The sequence below is a fragment of the Morus notabilis genome, unplaced genomic scaffold, assembly GCF_000414095.1.
Source record: "Morus notabilis unplaced genomic scaffold, ASM41409v2 Scaffold384, whole genome shotgun sequence".
Taxonomy (NCBI): Eukaryota; Viridiplantae; Streptophyta; class Magnoliopsida; order Rosales; family Moraceae; genus Morus; species Morus notabilis.
This window is the reverse complement of record NW_010387635.1, coordinates 30,582-54,084: the sequence shown is the minus strand read 5'-3', so window position 1 is coordinate 54,084 and position 23,503 is coordinate 30,582. Positions and strand designations below refer to the sequence as shown.

The window sequence follows — 23,503 nt, the reverse complement described above, 5'->3', positions numbered from 1 at the left end:
TATATATATATATATATATATATATATATATATAAAATATGTCTCAACCCTTAATTATATCTCTGTCCGGTTTAACTTATATCTTGTTAATATAGCAATTATATTTGTGTATTCATATTTATATACAATATATTAATTTAATGAAATAAATCAGAATTGATTCTTCTCCAAAAATCATATTATGTTAGCTTTTTAAAAGTTTAACTTGTGTGTGTGGGTGTATGTATATTCTAATTCAATTTGTATCAGTTGGGCATCATTATAATTGAGATTTGTTGACATGTACTTGCAAATTGCAGATAGCCAGAAATACATGTAGTTGTATGTGTGATATATTTATTAATGTACTTTCTCCTCTAACGACTTTTCTGGAATCATGTTGGATTCTAGGGGTTTATAGTTTCCTTTATGTATGTAATGTACATATGCTTCCATATATATATATATATATATATAAGTACCATCCACTGTTCAAAGGATCTTGAGATTTGGATGTAGTTTTGGCTGAAAACTGATCTCAAATATCATATATAACGTCACCCTCAACCCTAAATATTATGATATTGTATCAAATTAAACAATATGTCAATATCAACCTTGTTAAGAAAATAATCTTCCGCAATTAGGTCAAAGTAATTTTTGCACGGTCAGTAAATATGTCTTCTTTTATGCAAGTAATTTTTATATAATTAGGTCAAAGTAAGTAGGTCTTGTTATATATTTGAATAATGTTATAAGATTATCAATATATCTGAATATTCCATGTGTTTAGATTCTTTATTCTTTAACTTACAACAAAACTATTATTCCCTGATCTGTTTAGATCCTTTATTTATTTATTTTTTCATACAACAACACATTCTAAAACTAAAGCGCACATTAGAAAGTGCTTCGAAAGGTACAGCAGGTGTGCGGAGCCGGGAGCCCGGCATGTTTGCCGCTGGGCCGAATGCATTAATCATGATTCTTTGATTTTATATGCATGTAAATATTTTAAAATGAACCAAGATAATTAAGCACATTTAACATCTCTGGTATGGTGGGCTCTAGGTTCAAACGTATGCTTGACTTGTGCGGAGGTTAATTAATACGAATACTGTTACAACAATGGCAAAAACTCGAATGAGAAATTTCAAGAACCAGAAAAAAAACTATATCCTCACTCAGAATAAGAACAATTTCTCCCGTGGTTCAGAAACCCTTACAACCACGGCCAAAAAACAACCAGAATCTTAATCTAAGCACAAACAGGACAAACATTTCAAAGACCGCCTTTCTCAGAATTTTCCCGAGAAAATTATGCCCCTTTTCTCTCACTTTCTCTCTCAACTCAACCCCTAAGAAAGAAAAAGTTTCTTCACTCAGAAAATGCTCAGAAAATAGAACATTCAGGAATTATCTCTACTGATAAATCTCTTATTGTTTCAGTAATTCTATTTATACACTTTTCAATTACAGTACTTTACAAATAAAATCAACACGTCTAAAAAAAAATACCAGAAAAGTCTAAACTACCCTTGTTGTTATCCAGAACCTTGTGCATTAGATTCACAAGCACAACAAATACGTATACTAATTGAATATATTTGAGATGGGCTATATGTCTGTGGTAACATATATAGGTGCCATTAGGACTGTCAGGCGTATATTCTACTGTAATATTAGTTTTGGGTAATACATACAGCTAGCATAGATATATTTATATATCAGTGGAACACATTTGGTGATCATATATATGTAGGGCAATAGAATCTAGTTTGGCTAACATACATACAAAGGAAATCTTGTTTGACTAACATATATATATATATATATATATAAGGAATTATTAGTGTCTTTTCATGGTCTACAGTAGAAATTCGGACTTAACACCGCACAATTCATTAATCCGATAAAAACTTTAAAATAAGGTTTTAAGGTATCGACTATCGAGATCTTCAACCTATATTAAAGCATGAAAAGGAAAAGCTTTTTATCATTGCACCAAGCATGGGTGGTTATTAGTAATTGGGTTTGAACCTAATCAATATTGCCTCCATGTTCTAATCTTGTGGCATAATCATATTGATCCTTTGGGGCAGTATTAGTTGGCTCTTATGAATCTGCGGTACCTTTTTTTTTCTCTCTTTTCTGAAAGTCTGTTTTTTTGTATATGAATATTAATACTTTTGTTAATGAACTATGACTTTAGAGTAAATAAAAAAGAAGAAAAAGGACAAATTAAATAATGAATAATTAAAATGGTAGTGCCAGTACTGGTAAATGTTTGGGGAGATCTTCAACCTGTATGCATGCAATTGATTGGATGGCATAATTATTGTCTTTGTATTTTTCTGACAATCCTTTCCTTACATATAAATGAGGATATGTTTTATTTTAACTTCAACTACTATAGGAAGCATTTACTTGAACTATATTTATAGAAACTTAAGGTCTCTTTCATTTTATTGATTCGAGTTTTTAGTTTTAGATTTTTACAGTTAAAAGTTTTCAAAAAAATACATATATTTTTTTGTTACAATTAAAAACTCTCAGAAAATATCACATCTCAACTCAAATTAAAAACTCAAAGTGCCGGTTTAGAATCATTTCTAAAAATATTTTTCACATTTTTCAAGAACAAAAAAATGAAAATGCTCTCACAAATGCATTTGGCACCGCATTATCTAAAAATAAAAATTGAAAACATTTTTGTACTTATTCTCAAAAAGTCAGGGAAGCTGAAAACAATTAAGGTTTTCAGTTTTCATTTTTCTTCCTTTATTTAATATATTTATTTAATATCTTATTATTTAATAATATTATTTATTTAATATATTATTATTTTAAATATTATTATATGTTTTTTAAAATTAAACCACCAAACATAATTTTAATTTTTTTAAAACTGAAAATAATCTCATAATAAAACTATCAAACGCATTTTGAGAAATGATTCCAAAATGAAAATGAAAACGTTTTCATTTTTATTTTCATAAAAAAAAAATCATTTTAGAACGAGTTTTAAATGCATTTTTATTTTTATAAAATAAAATAAAATCATTTTAGAATGAGTTTTAAATACACCTAAAATTACGAAACGAACGAGTCTTAAATATTTGAGAAAAAGAATAATGAGCACTTTATACTAAACAATTAAAATAAAACAAGTTTCTCGATAGAATAAAAAATACCTTACCGATATGCACAATTTAGAATCGCCGTCATATCTTTATTAGGATTTAATCAGTTAATAATAAAGGCTTTTTTTTTTTTTTTTTTTTTTTTGCACCACACCGTAGAATTCTTCTTATATCATTTCCTTATAACCCACCTGCTATTATTATAACTACTATAGTAAGCATTTACTTGAACTATATTTATAAAAATCCTACCTTTGGTGAAAAAGAATGAGCTTTTTATACTAAACAACAATTTAAAGAAAATTCACTGACAGAATAAAAAGCACCTTATTGGTATGCATACAATTATTCAAAATTAACGTTATGACTTGACTTGGATTTAATTGGTTGAATAATAACTTTTTTTCTTTTGCACCATTACCGTATAATCCTTCGCATAACATTTCCTTAAAATCTCTGCAAATTAACTCTATTTAATCTTTTTTTTTCTCCACCACCCATTATCAATTATCCATGCGACAAAAATAAAATCCTCATTATAATAATAAAGATAAAAAATAATCTAATTTAGTTTATTAATTTAAATTTTTAATTTAAATTGAGATATAATTTTATGTGAAAATTTTTTATTATAATATAAAAAATTAAATATAACTTTTTATAGTGAGGCTAATGTCCACCACAAGTATTCAGATCTGTTCTAAACTTCAAACGTTTGAACGCGTCTCAGCTAGCGACCAACCAATAGTAGCCCTCCACGTATGTAATTTTATTTATTTTTTTAAAAATTCAATTTAATAAAGTGTTTGCCTTCTGGGTTATTATTTTCCACCGAAGTTTGAGCAGAAAAGGCAAAGTGGCCCAACAGAATCTCAAATCTCAAATCTGAAAACAATTGTGTTTTACTTTGTCCTAATTAACTCCACTTAATTAAGATTAACATTTTGATTCTTCAATTTGCTTCCCTGGAATCAATTAAGGTCAGATCAGGTATGAAATTTGATTCTATTCTCATGAATTATAACTTCTCTCCACTAAGCTTGAAATTTTTTCTCTTTTCATCATATTAACTAACGGGAAAAAAAAAGAGACAAAACTTGCGTTAATCTGTGTTCATCTTGCGTTAATTTTGTGTTATAATTTGTTATTGTATCAGCATTGGAGAGAGTTCCCTTTTGATTCAAAACTCAAAGTCTTATCAGGAAAAGCTTTTTTTTTTTTTTTTGCTTTCGAAATTGATTAAAGAACAGAACTTGTGTTACTTTTTGTGTAAATTTGGTGCTGAAATCCACACTGATTAAATAAGAGAACTTGTGTTGGTTTTGATTTTGTGTTAATTTGGAGATATTTTACTTTTGTGTTGATTTTTCTTTATTTTGTTTTAATTTAGTGCTAATTTGGTGTTAAAAATTGTTGATAATCCGCAGAAATTACAATGATGGAGAAAGCAGATTCTTCGCAGAAGTTGTACTCTCGGATGAGATTATGGGAGTTTCCGAATGAGTATGTGATTGAGCCAACTGACGGCTCTTCTGCTGCTTCTTTGTCCATTAATCGCCATGATGCCTCTTTGAATCTCATCGGTATAACTAATCTGTAATTCATGGCTTTTCTTTATTATTATTTTCAATTATGTGTTTAATATATATATATATATATATTGGATAATTTTGCTCCAGATGAGCTTCCAGATTGCTCTTCTGTTAGGGCACCAAAGATTCAGACTATTTTCGGTCTAGTTGGCTTGCTGAAGCTCTTGGCTGGTAAGATCATCTTCTAAGATTTCCATCACAATCAGATTGGTTTTGATTGGATTATGGGGAAATTACTAAATCCTTTCAGTTTAAGTGATAATGCAATTATCAACCTTCAATTCTTTACTAATAGTTCACTGCCAATCCTTTTAAAATTTTACCTTGGGGTGCGACATTTGATTAACATCAGATATGAATATGATGATTGCCTTCAAACAAATTTGAGAATAGTTGTGAAGAAAACTAGTGGCGGAGCGAGAAAATTTTTATAGAGGGCATAAACTAAACTAAGACTACAGTGTATTTTTTTTTTAAAACTATTTATCTCTCTTTTACTCTTATATCAGTTTGTAATTTGTATCTTGTCTTTTTTCTTCCAAATGAACCAAGCTTGTGATCCAGTTTAATGCATTTTGAAACTTTAAAATACATAAAGTTATGAATTTATATAGTATTGTAGAAGTTTTTTGCTTTCTTTGAGGTTTAGTTTGAAATATGAGTGTATTTCACGGTTAAAAGTTAGGGCATGATCGAAATATTGCGGAATATTGATGATAGATTTTGAAGAGATTGACAATATGGAGAGGTATTTTGTAATTGTAGAGAATATAATATACAACATCTTTACTTAAAACCAGCGGAGGATTTTGTGATTTGCCCTTTCTGATTACTTTATGTAAATTCCAGCTTGTCTAATAGCTATGATATGATTATGCTTTCAGGGTCATATTTAATTGTCATAACTGAGCGTGAATGTGTTGGATCTTACTTGGGTCATCCCATTTTCAAGATTTTATCTTTGGAAGTTTTTCCTTGTGACCATTCTCTGAAGAACTCCAATGCACAACAGGTAAATCTGCTACTGCTTTCCCCATTTCTTGTCTCTTATTTGAGTGGCTTCTAATTCTATACTTGGTACATAATCATTTCGTTGACAGAAAAAGATGGAATCTGAGTTTTCTGCGCTGCTAAACATCGCAGAAAGGACTTCTGGTTTATTTTTCTCATATGACACTAATTTAACCCTCAGGTGAATTTTTCTTTAGTATTATAAGAAAAGAAATTAGGTTTAGATGATTTTTTTTTTCAATTTGAATATTTAAGAAGAAATTCTTCTTATTTTTGTATCTTCTGTGTATACAGTTTACAAAAATTGCATGATTTGGGTGATGAATCTAAGCTGCTCCCTCTTTGGAGACAGGTAAACCTTGATTCTGCGGTACTCCCTCTTTCTTTTACAATGATGGTTCCACTACGTAGAAAGTCTTTCTCACATTTCCAATGTTTCTTTTTTTTTTTCCACAGGCAGAACCTAGATTTCTCTGGAACAATTACATGTTAGAAGTACTCATAGATAACAAGGTTGACTTTTGCCCAATTGTTATATTTTACCAGCTTGATAACTTTTATGTTTTGTAGTAACTTTTGGCTGACATTTTTATTATTTCCATCTTTGCAGCTTGACCCCTTCTTACTTCCTGTTATCCAAGGGAGTATCCTTTATTCTATTATCGCTTTTTCACCTTTTCGCTGCAATCTTGATTAGTTTAACTGTTGCATGATTGGTATATTATCTGTAAATTCTGTCTTTCTTGGAAAGTTCTCCTTAATGGATTCATGATCAGCCTTTCAGCACTTTCAAGCAGCAATAGGGAAAAATGTTATTGATGTTACCCTAATTGCTAGGAGATGCACAAGGAGAAATGGTATTTAAAGCTCATATCACCCTTCTGAATTTGCTGAATGACAACTAACAAATACAAAAAAAATCTAACAAATAAGAATAGCAAACTTTGAGGAACTTAAAGGCATTGACTATTGGTAATCTGCACATCAGTGAAATTTATGGTTTGCAACTATTTTATGACGACAATGGAGAAATGTCAATTTCTTGAAAATCAAAACGACCTTGTATAAACTATAATTGTGTTATTAGGGAAAAAATAAAAAGGAAAGAAAAAAGAATTTCCAGCATTTCTTCAAAAAAAAAAAAAAATAAATAAATAAAGCAGTAAGCACTTCGTCTTTATATTCTGCAAAATAACTCGCATGTTCTTGAAGGAACTCGTATGTGGAGAAGAGGAGTTGATCCTGACGGGTATGTTGCAAATTTTGTGGAAACTGAGCAAATTATGCAGTTGAATGGCTTTACAGCATCATTTGTGCAGGTAAAATTTACTTATAGTTCCTATATTCCTACTACTTTAGTAAAAGGCACTGGAAATTCTCTTTTGTGAAGCTGTGGTAACTGTCCTGGAACATATTATTGGATCTAAGATGTCTTGTGTTATTTGTTCTGCTAATTCTTTTGCAGGTTCGTGGTTCAATTCCATTGTTGTGGGAGCAAATTGTTGATTTGACATATAAGCCTAAGTTTGAGCTTGTGAAACCAGAGGAAGCTGTGAGTTTGCATCTATTACGTTTCTCTTGCATGCCAGTTTGATTCTGCATCTACTACTTTTTAGCTGTATTTGACTGCTGGTGTATTGATCTTGTCTGCAGCCCAAAGTAGTAGAGCGACATTTTTTGGATTTAAGAAAGAAATATGGGGCTGTTTTAGCAGTTAATCTTGTCAACAAGGTGCACCTTTTTTTTTTTTTTTGGGTTCTTTTCTTTTCCACGCTAGATAGAAGTATCTGAATTTTTATACTTGTGAAACATTACACCTGGCTAAAGCCAATAGAAATTAGTTGTGCTGCTGTTAATTAATTATGACGCATTTCACAATTACCAGCATGGAGGTGAGGGACGCTTGTGTGAAAAATTTGCAAGCGCTGTGCAACATGTCATTAGTGATGATGTAAGGTAAAATTTCTTTTCCTCTCATCTTTTTAGCTGCATATCTGAAACTATTTGGTCTTATTTAATTTTGACATCTATTTTATGCTGCAGATATTTGCACTTTGATTTTCATCGCATTTGTGGGCATGTTCATTTCGAGCGCCTCTCCATCCTTTATGAGCAAATTGCAGATTTTCTCGATAGAAATGGGTATGTTTTCCTTCAGATGGTTTTTACTTAGTACTTCTTACAGATACAGTTGAATATTTGTTGCTCAATTAGTTCATTTGGAGAAAAATAGGCCTTCATGCATAGCTGGCTACTTAATTTGCTGTGTTCTGCTAAATAAACTCAAGCAATCATACACACTTGAGATCTAGTGTGCTTCAATGTACATTTATGTGCTTAGGTTCTCCTCATGTGTGTCGAACTGAAAAATCAGTATAGACAGTCTTCAGTAATATACCCAGTAAATAGTAATCAAATTATTATATTTTCTTAATTCAACAGATAAGAGTGTTAGAGTTTGTGGGAAAACAATGAGTTGGTTGTGTTAAGTGGTGGTTCATTTAATGAGCTATTTAATTTGTTTCTCCCAACCTTTTATTTTCATGCTAGGTTATATGCTATATTATCTCCTGTTGAAATTCTTATACCTGTGTTTACTGCAAAATCATGGAATAGTACTTTACGCCTACACGGTTATGCCATCGTCTCATGATTTTCTGAACTGAAATTTCTAGGTATTTCTTATTGAATGAAAAGGCTGAGAAAATGAAGGAACAGCTTGGAGTTGTAAGGACCAATTGTATTGATTGCTTAGACCGTACAAATGTAACTCAGGTGGGTGTGGGTATACATTTTGTTAAGAAAATATTGTTCTGTCTAGTTTTGTTTTCATCAGTTTTACAGCATATATCCTCACCCTTATGGACTTGTGGTTGCAGAGCATGATAGGTCGAAAGATGTTGGAAAGCCAACTTAGAAGGCTTGGTGTTTTTGGCGCTGAAGAGACTATTAGCTCACATCCAAACTTTGATGAAAAGTTTAAAATATGTATGTTCTTATTACCACACTTGGTATTCTTTAATCTTACCAACTTATAGTGTTTCTGATGTATATACTTGCCTCTTGGATTGGAAGCATTCTATTCTAAGCATGTGAAATTCTGAATTTTTCTCTTTACCTTGTTCTGTTTCTTTAGTGTGGGCTAATCATGGGGATGACATAAGCATTCAATACTCTGGTACTCCTGCCTTGAAAGGAGATTTTGTCAGGTACTTTTACATGGATCTACTTTTGTATTTATGCATGTGATGCATTCTTGAGCTAAAAAACTTTTATACAGAATAACTTAGATTGATTCCTTCATATCTGAATTTGTGATCGTGTTGGATTGGTAGATGCGGCCAGCGGACAGTCAATGGGATCCTCAAGGATGGATGGAATTCCCTTGTACGTTACTATTTAAATAACTTCCGTGATGGATCAAAACAGGTTAGTGCCCTTTTAGATCGTCATTCCATTGCCCTTTTTTTAGATGAAACGCTTGAATACCGGTCGTCTTCTCATCCACCACCGGTTGAGTGACTATCATGTGTACAAGATAACTGTATTTTCAATTTACTTACCTTTTTCTTGTTTTTGGAATCTTTTGGCTCATTCCTTAAGGATGCAATTGATCTCCTCCAAGGACATTACATTGTTTCGGTGAGCAGAGAAATGAGCCCCCCATCGCAAAAGGGAGGCCTTGAGGCTGTAGCTGTGAGTATTTATGGCATGTGCATTGGTTGTTCTAACCATTCTGTTGCTTTTCTTGGCATCTTATTTCGATAGTGTTTATTTGTTGCAGTCATTTCCGCTCGCTTTATTCTTTGTTCTAATGGGATTCTTCTTTGCTACAATGTCACTTAGGCAAGGTGCGTTGAGTTTTCTTTTTGTTCTTGTGGCGAAATATATATTGTCATCCCTTTTTGAAGCAAGCTATAGGTGAATCACCCTATTTGTTTTTTATTCATCTGTGTGCAGTTCGGAATGACTTTCGGCATTTATTCTTTTCAATATTGTGGGCAAGCCTAAGTGTGGCCTTAGCAGCATTTGTGAGAGCCAATGGACGGGTTTTCTGCAACCGGCCTCGTCTTTACAAGCCTCGGTCTTAGATCTGGGTCACCAAGTTCTGAAGGAATCACTTTTCCTGTTCACTTTCCCGCTCTTGTTGCTCGTTTATCTCCGTTCTTTCAAGTTGCATTCTCGATATATTTGCTTTATATAGCACACGGTATAAACAGTAGTTGGTTTGGCAGACCGCCCTTCTGTTGGTGTTGTCATTCCTTTTGTATAAATTGATTGATTGATTGATTGATTTATTTATTTCTGGCTTGTTCAAACTGGAAGCTCTAGGCTGTTACTGGAACCTTATTTTATTCATTCTAATGATCATGTTTGAATCCGATTCCTTAAAATACAATCGTGCTTTTTATTTCCTGTTTATTGTTAATCGACAATCTAAACTATCGTATGGCATTAAAATTTAAAGGAAAGATAAAGATGGGTAACAAAGCATAAATCTGGATAAATTGGACATTGAAAAGGTGAAATGAGACTAGTAGAAACAGAGCAAGTGTCTAGGAGGAGGCTTGAAGCTGAGTCGCGTAGGGAGGCCAGTAGAGGTGAAATTCAATCTTGTAGGTGACTGTGATGCCCTTGAGATTGACGGGGGAGGAGGTAACATAGCCTTGCACAAAAGTGAAGTCACCGGTGCCTCCCACCACTGGATGGTCCGAGGGCTTGGTGTTGTGCGTGCTTCCAACTATGGATATTGAGCCACTGTGGTGCTTCAGGCGGAGAGTGATAGAGGCTATAGAAATACTGCGGAGGCCATCTAAGCTGGAAGTGATGGAAGTTCCTTCTGCAATGCCGGCCACTTTTGAAGACCTGTTCGCTTTGATGGTCATGGGGTCCTGAAAGGCGAACAAGGTTCCAAAAGGCGTTGTTGTCTGAGAAACGTTGGCCCCGGCCACACCTGACACTATGAAATACCCGGTTTTGTTTATGGTTTCGTGTTGAAAGAGCGCAAAGTGGATGGTCTTGATTTCGTGTTGGTGGTGGTGGTGGTGGTGGTGATGGTGGTGAGAAGTAGACGTGGTGGTTTGAATTGAAAAGAGGGCAAACAGGACAACAAGAACAAAGGTATGCAAAGAAGAAACCATTGTAGTCTTTGGAGTACTGTTATAGTGAAGATCAATTATACATGTCTTTTGCTTAGGCAAGCCATGCTTATATAACATCGGTAGGGCATTAATTTAAGGTTGTTTGGTGATAAAATTGTCTCAACGTGAACTAGAAAGTACGACTTGGTCAGCGCAACACAGTCTAGCCTTTATTACACGGAAAACACACTCTAGAGGGTTTTGATCAAGACCGTCAAAGGTTGGGGTTGGTTAAAATTGACGGCAAAAGAGACTCCATTTTAATGTCATGTCTTGAGACTAAACCGTGTGTGTAAGAGACTTTTGTTGAGCGTCTACTTTTCAAAAGCTTCAGCAGCCGTGGAACTATGCAATAGATTGGGTGGCAACAAGCAACAAAGCAAATGGATGGCTTCTTTTTTTTAAGCTTGATTATTGTTATTTATCATCATCTAAGATACATCACTGTCACTATAAACGTGATGGTACAATAAAAAAACGTACATGATAAAAAAATATAATAATTAAGTCTCATAATACATTATTATGTGACAGTTCTGATTTATTATTACATATGTGATTGTATCACCAATAATGATAAATTATAATTTTTAATTATTCCCTAATAATAAATATAGGAGAGGTATGGTCTTCTCTATTCATTCCTCAGAATTGACTAAGAGAAAAGGAGGTCATATTTGTAATTTTGCTGTGGGATGTTTTCCTTGACGTTGTCGTTTTCATAAGACGTCAAAAGGGTATGATTTTCCAATTTGGTGATTGCCCAATATTCTGCTGCCACCTTGAAGGTAATGAAGTGCTTTTTGCTGTGTGAGAATATAAGGGGACGTTTGTTTGGAGGATTCAAATTATGATTTGAATCACGATTCATGATTTATTACAGTATTTTTTCTCATAAAAAATACACATAATTTAAAAATAACTCTAATCACATGATTTTAATTCATGAATCAAATGTCTCCTAAATGTGAGGTGGTCTGAAATATTGTGTTGGATATGGTGCTCATTTTTTAAAGGTTTTTGGTTTTTATTTTATTTCACTTGACAAATAGACCAAACAGCCACATTTTTTTCTTCCTTTTCTAAAAGGAGAGAAAGAAAGAAAAAAGATATTTTTTTTGACTTTTTCGGTTGTCCTCTATTTTCTTTGTTTTTGGCGGGGGCCAATAATAATAAGGTATTGTAGCTTGTTGGACTCCTATTAGTCGTAAGGCCAAGGATGACTGTATCGTGGATCCCTCAGCCCTGGACTTAAAAGTCCATATTTTTTATTTTGATATAATATTAAGACAACATATATATTACATAAACAAATATATATATATATATATATATATGGAGCAGCCTTTGGAAGTATATGTAATAGAGAGAATGGGGCAGGCGTTCCTCAGGGGAGGCAAGTGGCAGATGTCTTTTTCTTTCCTTTATATGAGAGATGGACAGCTGGATAAGAATGCAGGCGGGTTGCAGGGTCGAAAATAGTATTTTATTCGGGTTGGGGCATTTAAGTAATTTAACTCACTAAAATGATAAGATGATGTATCATTGTATAAGAGCGACGACATTAATGTAGCGTTTTACTTTCAAAACAAGTATACGTGAAATAAGTGAACAAATTACCTAGTTTTATTTACAATACCTGAATTGCGGGATATCCTATAAATGAATTCGAAGGTGGTTTGCTTGTTGGAGAAAGGAGAAATGTGGCAACGTAATATTGCATTACTGCATGGAATATAATTTCCAACGTTAATGGGGAGTTTCGCCGTTAACGTGAAAAGCAAAAAGATATTAAAACGGTGGAAAATGAATGCACAGAGTGTATAGGTTATGACTTACTAATGGGAGGTATAATAAGCCTCGGTCTTAGATCTGGGTCAGAAGGAATCACTTTTCCTGTTCACTTTCCCGCTCTTGTTGCTCGTTTATCTCCGTTCTTTCAAGTTGCATTCTTAATATATTTGCTTTATATACCACACGCTATAAACAGTAGTTGGTTTGGCAGACTGCTCTTCTGTTGTTGTTGTCATTCTTTTTGTATAAATTGATTGATTGATTGATTTATTTATTTATTTTTGGCTTGTTCAAACTGAAAGCTCTAGACTGTTACTGGAACCTTATTTTATTCATTCTAATGATCATGTTTGAATCCGATTCCTTAAAAAACAATCGTGCTTTTTATTTCCTATTTAATGTCTGGACAATCTAAACTATCGCATGGCATTAAAATTTAGAGGAAAGATAAAGATGGGTAACAAAGCATAAATCTGGATGAATTGGACATTGAAAAGGTGAAATAAGACTAGCAGAAACGGAGCAAGAGTCTAGGAGGAGGCTTGAAGCTGAGTCGCGTGCGGAGGCCGGTAGAGGTGAAATTCAAGTCTAGGAGGAGGCTTGAAGCTGAGTCGCATAGGGAGGCCAGTAGAGGTGAAATTCAATCTTGTAGGTGACTGTGATGCCCTTGAGATTGACGGGGGAGGAGGTAACGTAGCCTTGCACAAAAGTGAAGTCACCGGTGCCTCCCACCACCGGATGGTCCGAGGGCTTGGTGTTGTGCGTGCTTCCGACTATGGATATTGAGCCACTGTGGTGCTTCAGGCGGAGAGTGATAGAGGCTATAGAAAGGCTGCGGAGGCCATCTAAGCTGGAAGTGATGGAAGTTCCTTCTGCAATGCCGGCCACTTTTGAAGACCTGTTCGCTTTGATGGTCATGGGGTCCTGAAAGGCGAACAAGGTTCCGAAAGGCGTTGTTGTCTGAGAAACGTTGGCCCCGGCCACACCTTTCACTATGAAATACCCGGTTTTGTTTATGGTTTCGTGTTGAAAGAGCGCAAAGTGGATGAACTTGATTTCGTGTTGGTGGTGGTGGTGGTGGTGGTGGTGAGAAGTAGACATGGCAGTTTGAATTGAGAAGAGGGCAAACAGGACAACAACAAGAATAAAGGTATGCAAAGAAGAAACCATTGTAGTCTTTGGAGTGTTATAGTGAAGATCACTTATACATGTCTTTTGCTTAGGCAAGCCATGCTTATATAACATCGGTAGGGCATTAATTTAAGGTTCTTTGGTGATAAAATTGTCTCAACGTGAACTAGAAAGTATGACTTGGTCAGCACAACACAGTCAAGCCTTTATTACACGAAAAACACACTCTAGAGGGTTTTGATCAAGACCGTCAAAGGTGACTGCAAAAGAGACTCCATTTTAATGTCATGTCTTGAGACTAAACCGTGTGTAAGAGACTTTTGTTGAGCGGCTACTTTTCAAAAGCTTGAGCAGCCGTGGAACTATGCAATAGATTGGGTGGCAACAAGCAACAAAGGAAATGGATGGCTTTTTTTTTTTTTTTTTTTAAGCTTGATTATTGTTATTTATCATCACCCAAGATACATCACTGTCACTATAAACGTGACGGAAAAATAAAAAAACGTACATGATAAAAAAAATATAATAATTAGATCTCATATTATTATGTGTCAGTTTTGATTTATTACTACATATGTGATTGTATCACCAACAATGATAAATTATAATTTTTAATTATTCCCTAATAAATACAGGAGAAGTATGGTCTTCTCTATTCATTCCTCAGAATTGACTAAGAGAAAAGGAGGTCATACTTGTGGACTGAATTTCCAAATGGGTGTTAGAATTGTGAGACCAAACAAAAGGAATATGGCATATTCCAGTGAGTTTTTTTTTTTTTTTTTTTTTTTTTTTTTTTTTTTTAATTTTATTTTATAGAAAAAGCATGTGGATTGAATTTCCACCTCAAAAGGATTGAATTTCCATATGGTGTTAGAATTTTGAGACCAAACAAAAGGAATATGGCATATTCCAATGAGAGTTTTGTTTTTTTTATTATTATTATTATTAGAAAAAGCATGTACATGTACATTAACCAACTATAATACCATGATAAGCATGGTGCAATCCTTGTCTAAACTTCCACCTCAAAAGGATTATTCTCTTTTTTTTTTATTTAACTTGATCCAAGCATTATTTTCTATCTCACTGTCTGAGTATTGAGTACAATGTAGATAAAAGAATGAGTTATTTCAGCATGTACATGAGCTTCCTTTGCTTCGCTTTGGCAAAGAAGGAAATTGCTGAGGCGGGTTTCGCCTGAACTGCGGACTAAGATGTCTGGATCAGGTGCTACTCCCATGTACATATGCTTCTCCACATCTACCAGCTTTATACTAAGAAGCTTCCTTTGCTTCTCTCTCACTTCAGCATCTTCTTCAATCAAACCACTGAAAGTTCTAGTTGCAATATCTGTTGGATCCTTAATCCAACGTTAGGCTTATATGTGAATAATTATGTGTTACGGGCTGTCATATAAGGTTAAGCCTAATTAGAAGTGATCTACTAAGGTTTAGATATTTTGGGCTTTAATGTATCTAATAGGGTGTGGGTCTTTAATGTGTAGAGACTTAAGGGTAATTTCTATTTTTATGATGGACTAAAATAGAAATACCAAAAGATAACAGGGAAGTTATCAATAAATGGCCTTTATGGTCTCCAAATCACACGTATCATTTCATTCATTCTGACATCTCATCATCAGAAAGAGTACAGAGAGAAAGTTAAAGGGTTCTCTAGGAAAACGTGTTGATCTGGAAGACAAACTGCACGACTCTAGAGAGAAATCAAGCAATATGGATTCAGGTACGCTTCCGCTTACAGATTTATTAATTCTTGATGATCTAACATGAATGTTCTTGGCTTTTGGGTGGTGGTTTTCACCAAATCTTTGATTTCTAACAAGTGGTATCAGAGCCTCTTCATGTTGAATCATTGAGAATCAAATTTATTATCGATCTATCGTGATATGTTTGGTGTTCTTAAATTTAATAATTTCAGTTTGGGATTGTTGGATTTGAGAACAAATTTTTTCTTACGGTTATAGAACCTTTTCGGACAATTTTGGGAATTTGGGTTTATTGAACCCAAATCAACACTTTGGCCGGTGGTAGCCTCTGTCGCTGTCGGCTCTGTGAGTAAGGTGCGGCCTTTGGCCGCGCCGGCAAGGGACAGCCGTTGCCTGTGGCCGTGGCAGAATGGAGAAAAGCGGCAGCCATGGCTGCCGCATAAGGAGTTTTTCTTTAAAAAAAAAAAAAAAAATCTTCTAGATATTGAGCCGGCAGCCGTTCTTGCTGCCGCTGGCGTCTGGGTATTCCGACGCAGCTCTTGGGCTGCCGAAAAACATGAACCTCGGTTGTCTGGCTGAGGTTTCTGCAACTGGTGGCCATTTGGCCGCCAGTTCACCTAGGGGTCGAACAGACCCCTAGGGTTTGAGATGCACGGGCCCAATGGGGCCCGTGACATGAAGCTGGCTGTAGGCTTAGCCCACAGCCATTTAAAAAAAAAAAAAAGGGTACAGGCCTTCTGGCCATTTTGAGATACACGGGCCCAATTGGGCTTGTGACAGGAGACTAGGCTGTGGGCGAAAGCCCACAGCCATTAAAAAAAAAAAAAAAAAAAAAAGGTGAAAGGGCCTTCAGGCCCTTAGAACTGGGCCTGTGACCCAGAAAGAAAATGGGGCTGGTTTAGGATCCGGGTTGGGTTTACCTGACCCGGTCCAGCCCCCACCTGGTCATGCCATTGACTTGACCGGTCAAAGTTTGACCGTTGACTTTGACCGTTGACTTTGACTTTTTTTTTTAAGTGTAATTTTAAATTCATATATTGGTATGGTTATATATATTTTCAGATGAATTAATTAAAGCAACATGTCACCAAAGTGACCTCTCTTGTGAAAATTAATTTATTTTGGAATATAAACACTTGTGTATATGTAACTTATGTGAATATTGATCGGCCCAAAAGAAGGTCAATATTTAACAAAATTACATGTGTACCTGTGGTAATAAACACATGATAATTATTCAGTTTTACATCTGAACAATAAATCGGCCCAAAAGAAGATTTATTGTTTGACGTGTTCTTATTATCAGTGTTTGATTACTACACCAAGATATCACTTACAAGTTAACATTTTGTCCAAAGATGAAATGTTAAGGGAGTACCTGTATCTTGAGATGGGGTTTACCTTTATTTGAATTTAATTTTTGTTTTGGGACTTATGTGAGCTTGTTTTGTTTGTTTGTTTGTTGTTCTCTGTTTAGCTATAACTCCTGCTAATATTACTGCCAACATCAACTCTATTTCTATGCTGAATGGCTCTAACTTTAAGCCATGGCAAGAGAACCTCTTGATAGTTCTCGGAGTCATGAATCTCGACCTTGCGTTAAGGGTTAATTCTCCTCCACCTGTTACGGATAAGAGTACCTCTAATGAAAAGAGGGATATGGAAAGGTGGGAGTGATAACTCTAAGAAATTAGAGTTATCCACTGGTTTTGTAGCCTAAAATTGTTTGTCCATGAGTGATTGTTCTCGTTTATTGTTTGTTTTAAGTTAGATTTGTAGAGTTGCATGTACTTTGGCCTAATTCCGTATTGCTGCGCCTCTTGAAGTGAAAGCTGGTAATTTGGAAGTAAAATAGGTGAAAAACTGGCTAATTCTATGTGAGTTCCTTGCAGGAAATTGCTGGACTAAAATGCTGCAACATTCTGGGCGACATTCTGGGATTAGTTGGCAGCTGATTGATGTCAGCGCACTAGCTAGACAATGCAGACAGAAAGGAATCCGTGTGAGCTGGCTGAGGAGGTGTCAAATGGGTCCACTGTGCACATCAGCAGTGACACCTCAGCCCTTGTGTTGCCCTAGAAGGGAATGTTTCTCTTAGGACAAGTTGGCAGCCGCCAGGGGAGAAAAAGAGGTAGAGAGAGAATCGGGCATTAATATAAAAAGAAGACAGTTGCTGTTTCCCAAAAGAGGAGAGTACATAAGAGAGTACACAGGAGAGTAAAAAGACACCAGAAAACATAAAAAGGCATTATTCAGAGAGGAAAAAGCTTCGGAAGAAAGCTGAAGAAACCAGAGCATCAAGTAATATTCATCCTAGAAGGAAAATACAGAGACGTGAGAGCTGGAAGTTGAAGGACATTATTGGCCAGCCACAGAGGAATCCAAGATCCAGCTGAACTTGTTCTTCTTCTGTTAGCTTAACTCTTTTTGTTGTCATTTAGCTACTAATTCTAGATATGGATTATACTGGAGCTTTGGATCTTGTAACTATCATTATGAGCTAAGTTGTTGTAGCTAGGCTTGCTAATGGAACCAATATTGTAAGAATGATAAGTTGTTTTTGAAATGCTATTAATCTACTATTCCTGTTCATTCATGTGAGCTAATGTTTATTTCTATTCTTGATTGGCCATCAACCTTAGGATACAAGATTGAGATTAATACTGGAAGGGTTAGTTTTAATCGGATTAGCATGAATGATGCTTGTTCAATGAACTTGCTGAGTTGTTGATTAGTGGATGGTATAGGAATATATTATCCACCTTGCATAACTTAATGAAACTTGAGCTTAAATCTGCAGTCCTAGAGCTGGATTCACATAGGAATGTGTCAGAAATAGCTTAAAGGACCACAGTCATAATCAATTCGGAAGAACTTTATGCATCAACGAGTTTCTGTTAACAGGATAGTAGAATGCTGCAGCATTCTTGGTAACATTCTAGTTAGACTTGCAGTAGAGGGGAAATTAGCAGGCCTAGCTCATTTACACCACTGAATTACATTCCATCATTACATTCTTGTTACTCTTAGTCACTTTAGACCGTATTTAGTTTGCATTCATTTTATTTACATTATTTTAGTGAATTTCTCACCACATTCATCATTTACTTGTTTTGTTAATTATACAACTCCAGACACATATTTTGGTGATTCATTCCTCGTGGGATCGATATCCGTACTTGTGTACACTTTATTACTTGTTAGCGACACGTGCACTTGCGAGCATAATTATCATGCAACAAGTTTTTAGCGCCGTTGCCGGGGAATTGAAATCATAAAAATATTTGCAGGAGTTAATTTGTTTTACATTTGTTTACTTTTTAATCTCATTCATTTGGTTCTTAATTCCTCAGGTTACTAAGTTGCTTGCATGAATCCACCGCAAGACTTGGAGTTGCTGCCTATAGATCCTGAAATAGAAAGAACATTCCGAGCTAGGAGAAGGGAGCAACAAGGCTTAGCAGGAGTGAGAGACATGGCAGAAGGGGCAGCAGGAAACAACGGGCAACAAGCAATTGCCAACAACCCTGTTCCACAACCAGAGCTGATTGATGATAGAAAAAGGGCCATTCGAGACTATGCAGTGCCCATTTTGCATGGACTTAACCCGGGCATAGTGAGGCTAGCAATTCAGGCACCTCATTTTAAGCTGAAACCCGTGATGTTCTAAATGCTCCAGACCGTGGGGCAATTCAGTGGCATGGCAACTGAAGATCCTCACATCCATCTCAGACAATTTATGGAAGTGAGTGATGCTTTTAAGCTCCCGGGGGTGACTGAAGATACATTGAGGTTAAAGCTTTTCCCTTATTCCTTGAGGGACAGGGCACGAGTGTGGCTGAATTCTTTGCTTCCGGATTCAGTGACATCATGGGATGAATTGGCAGAAAAGTTTCTCATGAAATACTTCCCTCCAACCAAGAATGCAAAGTTGAGGAATGACATAACCTCGTTCCAACAAGCAGATGGGGAGTCATTGTATGAAGCGTGGGATAGATTTAAGGAATTGCTGCGGAAGTGCCCTCATCATGGGATCCCCCACTGGATTCAAATGGAGACATTTTATAATGGTCTCAATGGGCAAACACGAACTATAGTGGATGCCGCAGCAGGGGGGGCCATTTTTGCCAAATCTTATAATGACGCATATGAGATTTTGGAGAGGATGGCAAACAATAACTATCAATGGCCAACCGAGAGGCATAATGCAAGGAAGGCCACTGGAATTCACGAGGTTGACGCCATCACTGCTCTTTCAACGCAAATGTCATCTTTGACGAATATGGTAAAGGCATTAAACACACCGGCAGGGGTAAATGCAGTGCACACCCCTGGTTTTTCGTGTGTTTACTGTGGAGATAGCCACCAATATGAAGATTGCCCATCCAACCCTGCCTCTGCATGCTATGTTGCTAATTTCAACAAGGGTAGTCATCACTATTCAAATCCTCATAACCAAGGGATGAGGCAACATCCAAACTTATCATGGAGTAATCAGGGAGCAAGTACCAGTCAACCCAATGCCTACCACAGAAACACGTACCCACCTGGATATCCACCGCAACAACAAAGAACTCAAGCCGTGGAACAATCTAACTCTTTGGAGAGCTTGTTAAAAGAGTTTATTTCAAGGAGTGAAGCCAAAATCCAGAGCCATGATGCAACACTGTGGAATTTAGAAAATCAGGTTAGACAGATCGCAAACTCTTTGAACAACAGGCCCTAAGGTTCTCTCCCAAGCAATACTGAAGATCCACGAAGAGACGGGAAAGAACACTGCAAAGCTATCACCTAAGGTGTGGAAAGGAGTTGGAATCAAAAGCAAAACCTCTGGCTGCTCACATAGAGCCCACTTCAATCCAAGGGGGAGAGAAGAAAACATTGCCGCAAGAAGAACAGCCCAGGAGTAAGTAACTGGACTCTGATGTTCAGAATGCTGCAGCATTACCGCAGCACTCAGGAGCAACCAACACCAACAACTCTAGTGGCAGCCGACCACCTCTGCCATTCCCACAACGTTTCCAAAAATAGCAACAAGATGGGCAGTTCTGCAAGTTTTTAGATGTTTTGAAGCAGCTACACATCAACATACCATTAGTTGAGGCCCTAGAAAAGATGCCAAACTATGCCAAGTTCATGAAAGACTTGGTCACTAAAAAATGCCGGTTTGGAGAATTCAAAACAGTGGCTTTGACAGAGGAATGCAGCGCCATATTGCAAAATAAGCTCCCTCCCAAGCTGAAGGATCCGGGAAGTTTCACTATCCCATGTTCAATTGGAAACCAATATTTTGGTAAGGCTTTATGTGATTTGGGAGCTAGTATAAATTTGATGCCGATGTCCATTTTCAAGAAGTTGGGAATCGGGGAAGCATGGCCTACCACAGTGTCTTTGCAGCTCGCAGACATATCTATTGCACTTCCCGAAGGAAAGATTGAGGATGTACTAGTAAAGGTGGACAAGTTCATTTTTCCTGCCGACTTTATTATTCTTGATTATGAAGTAGACAGAGAAGTGCCCATAATTTTGGAAAGGCCATTTCTTGCTACAGGCCGCACCCTAATTGATGTGCAAAAAGGTGAGCTAACCATGCGAGTGCAGGATGAGCATGTGACATTTAATGTATTTAAGGCAATGGAGTTTCCAACTGAGGTGGAGGAATGTTCTGCAATATCAGTCATTAACTCTTTGGTGGCTAAAGAGCTTGAGAGTAGCAGCCATTCGGACTTGTTGCAGCTATCCTCATCATTAGATTTGGACGAGGCTGAAGATGAACCTATGGAGCAGTTAGCTTGGTTAGGTACCAAAACAATAGCACAAGGACCTATAAGGAAATTTGAGGCGCAAGAGTCGTCAGAGGAGGATGAAAGAAAACAAGAAATCATTAACTTGAGCTCGTTAATCGCTCTAACATCCATACCGCCATTCGACCCATTTTGGCCATCATCATCACCGCCACCATACTGCATTCTTTATGAGCCTGAACCAAAAATGAAGTTCTCCAATCAAGCCCATCACCTTCCGAAGCCAAATCTTGTTGATGCAACGTGCCTAAATTGTAAAAATCATGCCAAGCTTGAAGGCATCACAATCAAAGACCCATTTGTAGTGTTGTATGACACTTACTATGGGCGGGTGCCACTCTTTACTGAGCGCCTCTCTAAACGTCCATCACTCTGCAAGAGGCTTAATTCTTAAACCAGGGAGGTAGTCAGGCTGATGACTAAAAAACAAGCGCTTATGGGAGGCAACCCATTGTTTGTTCCTTTGTTTTTGTTTTATTTTGCTATTCTGCATTTATATTTTAATTGGGAGTGTAATTCATTGGTTGGCAGGATCAAAAGGAGCTAATCCGTTGCAGATAGCAGAGAAAAAAAAAATTTTACATTAGCCCAGAATGCCATGACAAAATGCTGCAGCATTCTGGGCAGCATTCAGAAAAAAAAATGACAATGAGTTTAGCATGTTTCTAAAGCCCTAATTCACCCGTATTTATACACTCTCACTTCTTCTTCGAAGACCACACTCACACTCTCACTCTTGCCATTTTTTTTTCCTCCATTCTCGCCAAGATTTCAAGCTTGTATCCTCTCACCCGCAGCATTCTCTCAAATAGCTAATCTCATCCATCTCCGCTACGTGATACAACGCGAGTTTGGGGGAGCAGCCAGCCGCTAGCACAGACGAGATCGCCATTGAGGTTAGTAAGAACTCTACCCTAACTCCATACTCTTTAAGGAGGGTAGAACAGAGAAGGGGGGTGTTATTGTAGCAAAGAATTGTTGAGAACAGAGGAAAGGTGATTTTAGGCCTGTGGAGTTTCAGGAAGGAAAGTGAGTGGGCAATTTTATTTTAGAGGGTAGTTAGAGTAGAGAATGAAGTACGGGCATTAAAAAAAATGCCATTTAAGAGCAAGGCGCGCAAGGGAAATGGAGTGCAGATTCTAACAGATTCAAATAGTTCTGAATCGGAGCAGGCCACAGAGAATGCTGAAGTAAAAAAATTTGCGTCCCCAGAGGCAGAGCAGCGTTTCGACGCGTGCATGAATAAGCGTGCATTGCATATGGAAAGAGGTTTTGTGTACAGAAGGGGTCGGCCCTCAGGCTACCCCAGCTTTATCCATTCAGTTATCGCCGCGCACACATGGCATTTATTCTGCCATAACCCGCCTGCGGTGACGGTGCAGCTGGTGCGCGAATTCTATGCCAACTACGATGCTGCAGAGCCTGACATAATCTTCATCCGAGAAAAATTGATCCCCTTCACATCTAAGGTAATTAACAGCCTCTACAACTTGCCGGATGTCGAAGATCATTTCAACAACTTCGCAGACAGTTTAAACGAGGACCAGTTGGATGAAGTTATCAATGAACTTTGTGTTGAGGGGTACTGAATGGCGGAGAGCAACCAGAGGGTCGATGACATTTCCCAGGGAGTGCCTCCAGCCGGGACCGAAGATTTGGTATCATTTTCTAAGGTTCCGGCTGATGCCTTCCTCACACTACCGCCTAGTACACAAAGAGAGAGCCATTCTGCTGTATTGTATGATGAAGGGGAGGCCCCTAAACGTGGGAAGGATGATTCGTCAGCAGGTAGGCGTCTATGCGGGGCGTAAGAATAGGGGGTTATGGTTTCCATCATTAATCACGCAGTTATGTATTGCTCATGGAGTAAGCGTTGAAGAGCACGAAACGAAAGAGCCGCCATCCGCAGCCATTTCCACATTTATTCTTGCGCGGCTCCTGCACGATGACGCGCAAGAAGAAGAAGAAGCTACTCCTGCCCCAGCAGCGAATACACCTCACTTAGGAGAGCCTGCTGTAGAGCCACACAGCCCTGACATCGTGGCTAGATTGAGTAGCATGGAGCAGCGCCTCAGCCAGGTGGAGGTGCAGCAGTACGAATCTGCGCAGCAAATGCTGGAATTTTGGAAATATACGAAGCAAAGGGATTTGGCTCTCCAGAAACACTTCAGGGCTAATT

The 23,503-nt window shown here is 36.9% G+C and overlaps 4 protein-coding genes and 1 non-coding gene across 5 annotated transcripts; 2 read left to right on the top strand and 3 right to left on the bottom strand.

Moving 5' to 3' along the window:
* The first annotated feature begins 3,970 nt into the window (after positions 1 to 3,970).
* LOC21409220 (phosphoinositide phosphatase SAC7) lies at positions 3,971 to 10,033 on the top strand. Its single transcript, XM_024177110.1, has 21 exons — positions 3,971 to 4,112; positions 4,550 to 4,705; positions 4,802 to 4,885; positions 5,599 to 5,726; positions 5,815 to 5,906; positions 6,020 to 6,077; positions 6,182 to 6,238; positions 6,336 to 6,369; positions 6,502 to 6,582; positions 6,938 to 7,044; positions 7,191 to 7,277; positions 7,379 to 7,456; positions 7,611 to 7,681; positions 7,769 to 7,867; positions 8,401 to 8,500; positions 8,605 to 8,713; positions 8,862 to 8,934; positions 9,061 to 9,154; positions 9,329 to 9,421; positions 9,510 to 9,576; positions 9,686 to 10,033. The coding sequence occupies exons 2-21, from the start codon at positions 4,558 to 4,560 to the stop codon at positions 9,814 to 9,816; spliced, it is 1,791 nt and encodes a 596-aa protein (XP_024032878.1). The 5' UTR covers positions 3,971 to 4,112; positions 4,550 to 4,557; the 3' UTR covers positions 9,817 to 10,033.
* Positions 10,034 to 10,168: 135 nt separating this feature from the next.
* Positions 10,169 to 10,925, bottom strand: LOC21409219 (dirigent protein 19). The gene has a single exon (XM_010114941.2). It carries the CDS (start codon positions 10,864 to 10,866, stop codon positions 10,282 to 10,284), a length of 585 nt encoding a protein of 194 aa, XP_010113243.1. The 5' UTR covers positions 10,867 to 10,925; the 3' UTR covers positions 10,169 to 10,281.
* A 2,099-nt stretch (positions 10,926 to 13,024) lies between these two features.
* Positions 13,025 to 13,880, bottom strand: LOC21409218 (dirigent protein 8). Its single transcript, XM_010114940.2, has one exon. The coding sequence runs from the start codon at positions 13,828 to 13,830 to the stop codon at positions 13,249 to 13,251; it is 582 nt and encodes a 193-aa protein (XP_010113242.1). The 5' UTR covers positions 13,831 to 13,880; the 3' UTR covers positions 13,025 to 13,248.
* Positions 13,881 to 19,190: 5,310 nt separating this feature from the next.
* Positions 19,191 to 20,246, top strand: LOC112095314. The gene has a single exon (XM_024177035.1). It carries the CDS (start codon positions 19,191 to 19,193, stop codon positions 20,244 to 20,246), a length of 1,056 nt encoding a protein of 351 aa, XP_024032803.1.
* LOC112095332 lies at positions 19,449 to 19,555 on the bottom strand. Its single transcript, XR_002903783.1, has one exon. It is a non-coding gene; the product is annotated as a small nucleolar RNA R71 (small nucleolar RNA).
* Positions 20,247 to 23,503: the final 3,257 nt, after the last annotated feature.

What these genes read in the sequence shown, in the direction of transcription:
- LOC21409220 (XM_024177110.1), top strand. Translation starts at nt 4,558, where the DNA reads ATGATGGAGAAAGCAGATTCTTCGCAGAAGTTGTACTCTCGGATGAGA. An exon ending in ACTTCCTGTTATCCAAGGGA is followed by an intron (nt 6,370 to 6,501) that starts GTATCCTTTATT and finishes ATTCATGATCAG; the next exon opens with CCTTTCAGCACTTTCAAGCA. An exon ending in ACCGTACAAATGTAACTCAG is followed by an intron (nt 8,501 to 8,604) that starts GTGGGTGTGGGT and finishes TTGTGGTTGCAG; the next exon opens with AGCATGATAGGTCGAAAGAT.
- LOC21409219 (XM_010114941.2), bottom strand. Translation starts at nt 10,866, where the DNA reads ATGGTTTCTTCTTTGCATACCTTTGTTCTTGTTGTCCTGTTTGCCCTC.
- LOC21409218 (XM_010114940.2), bottom strand. Translation starts at nt 13,830, where the DNA reads ATGGTTTCTTCTTTGCATACCTTTATTCTTGTTGTTGTCCTGTTTGCC.
- LOC112095314 (XM_024177035.1), top strand. Translation starts at nt 19,191, where the DNA reads ATGCTCCAGACCGTGGGGCAATTCAGTGGCATGGCAACTGAAGATCCT.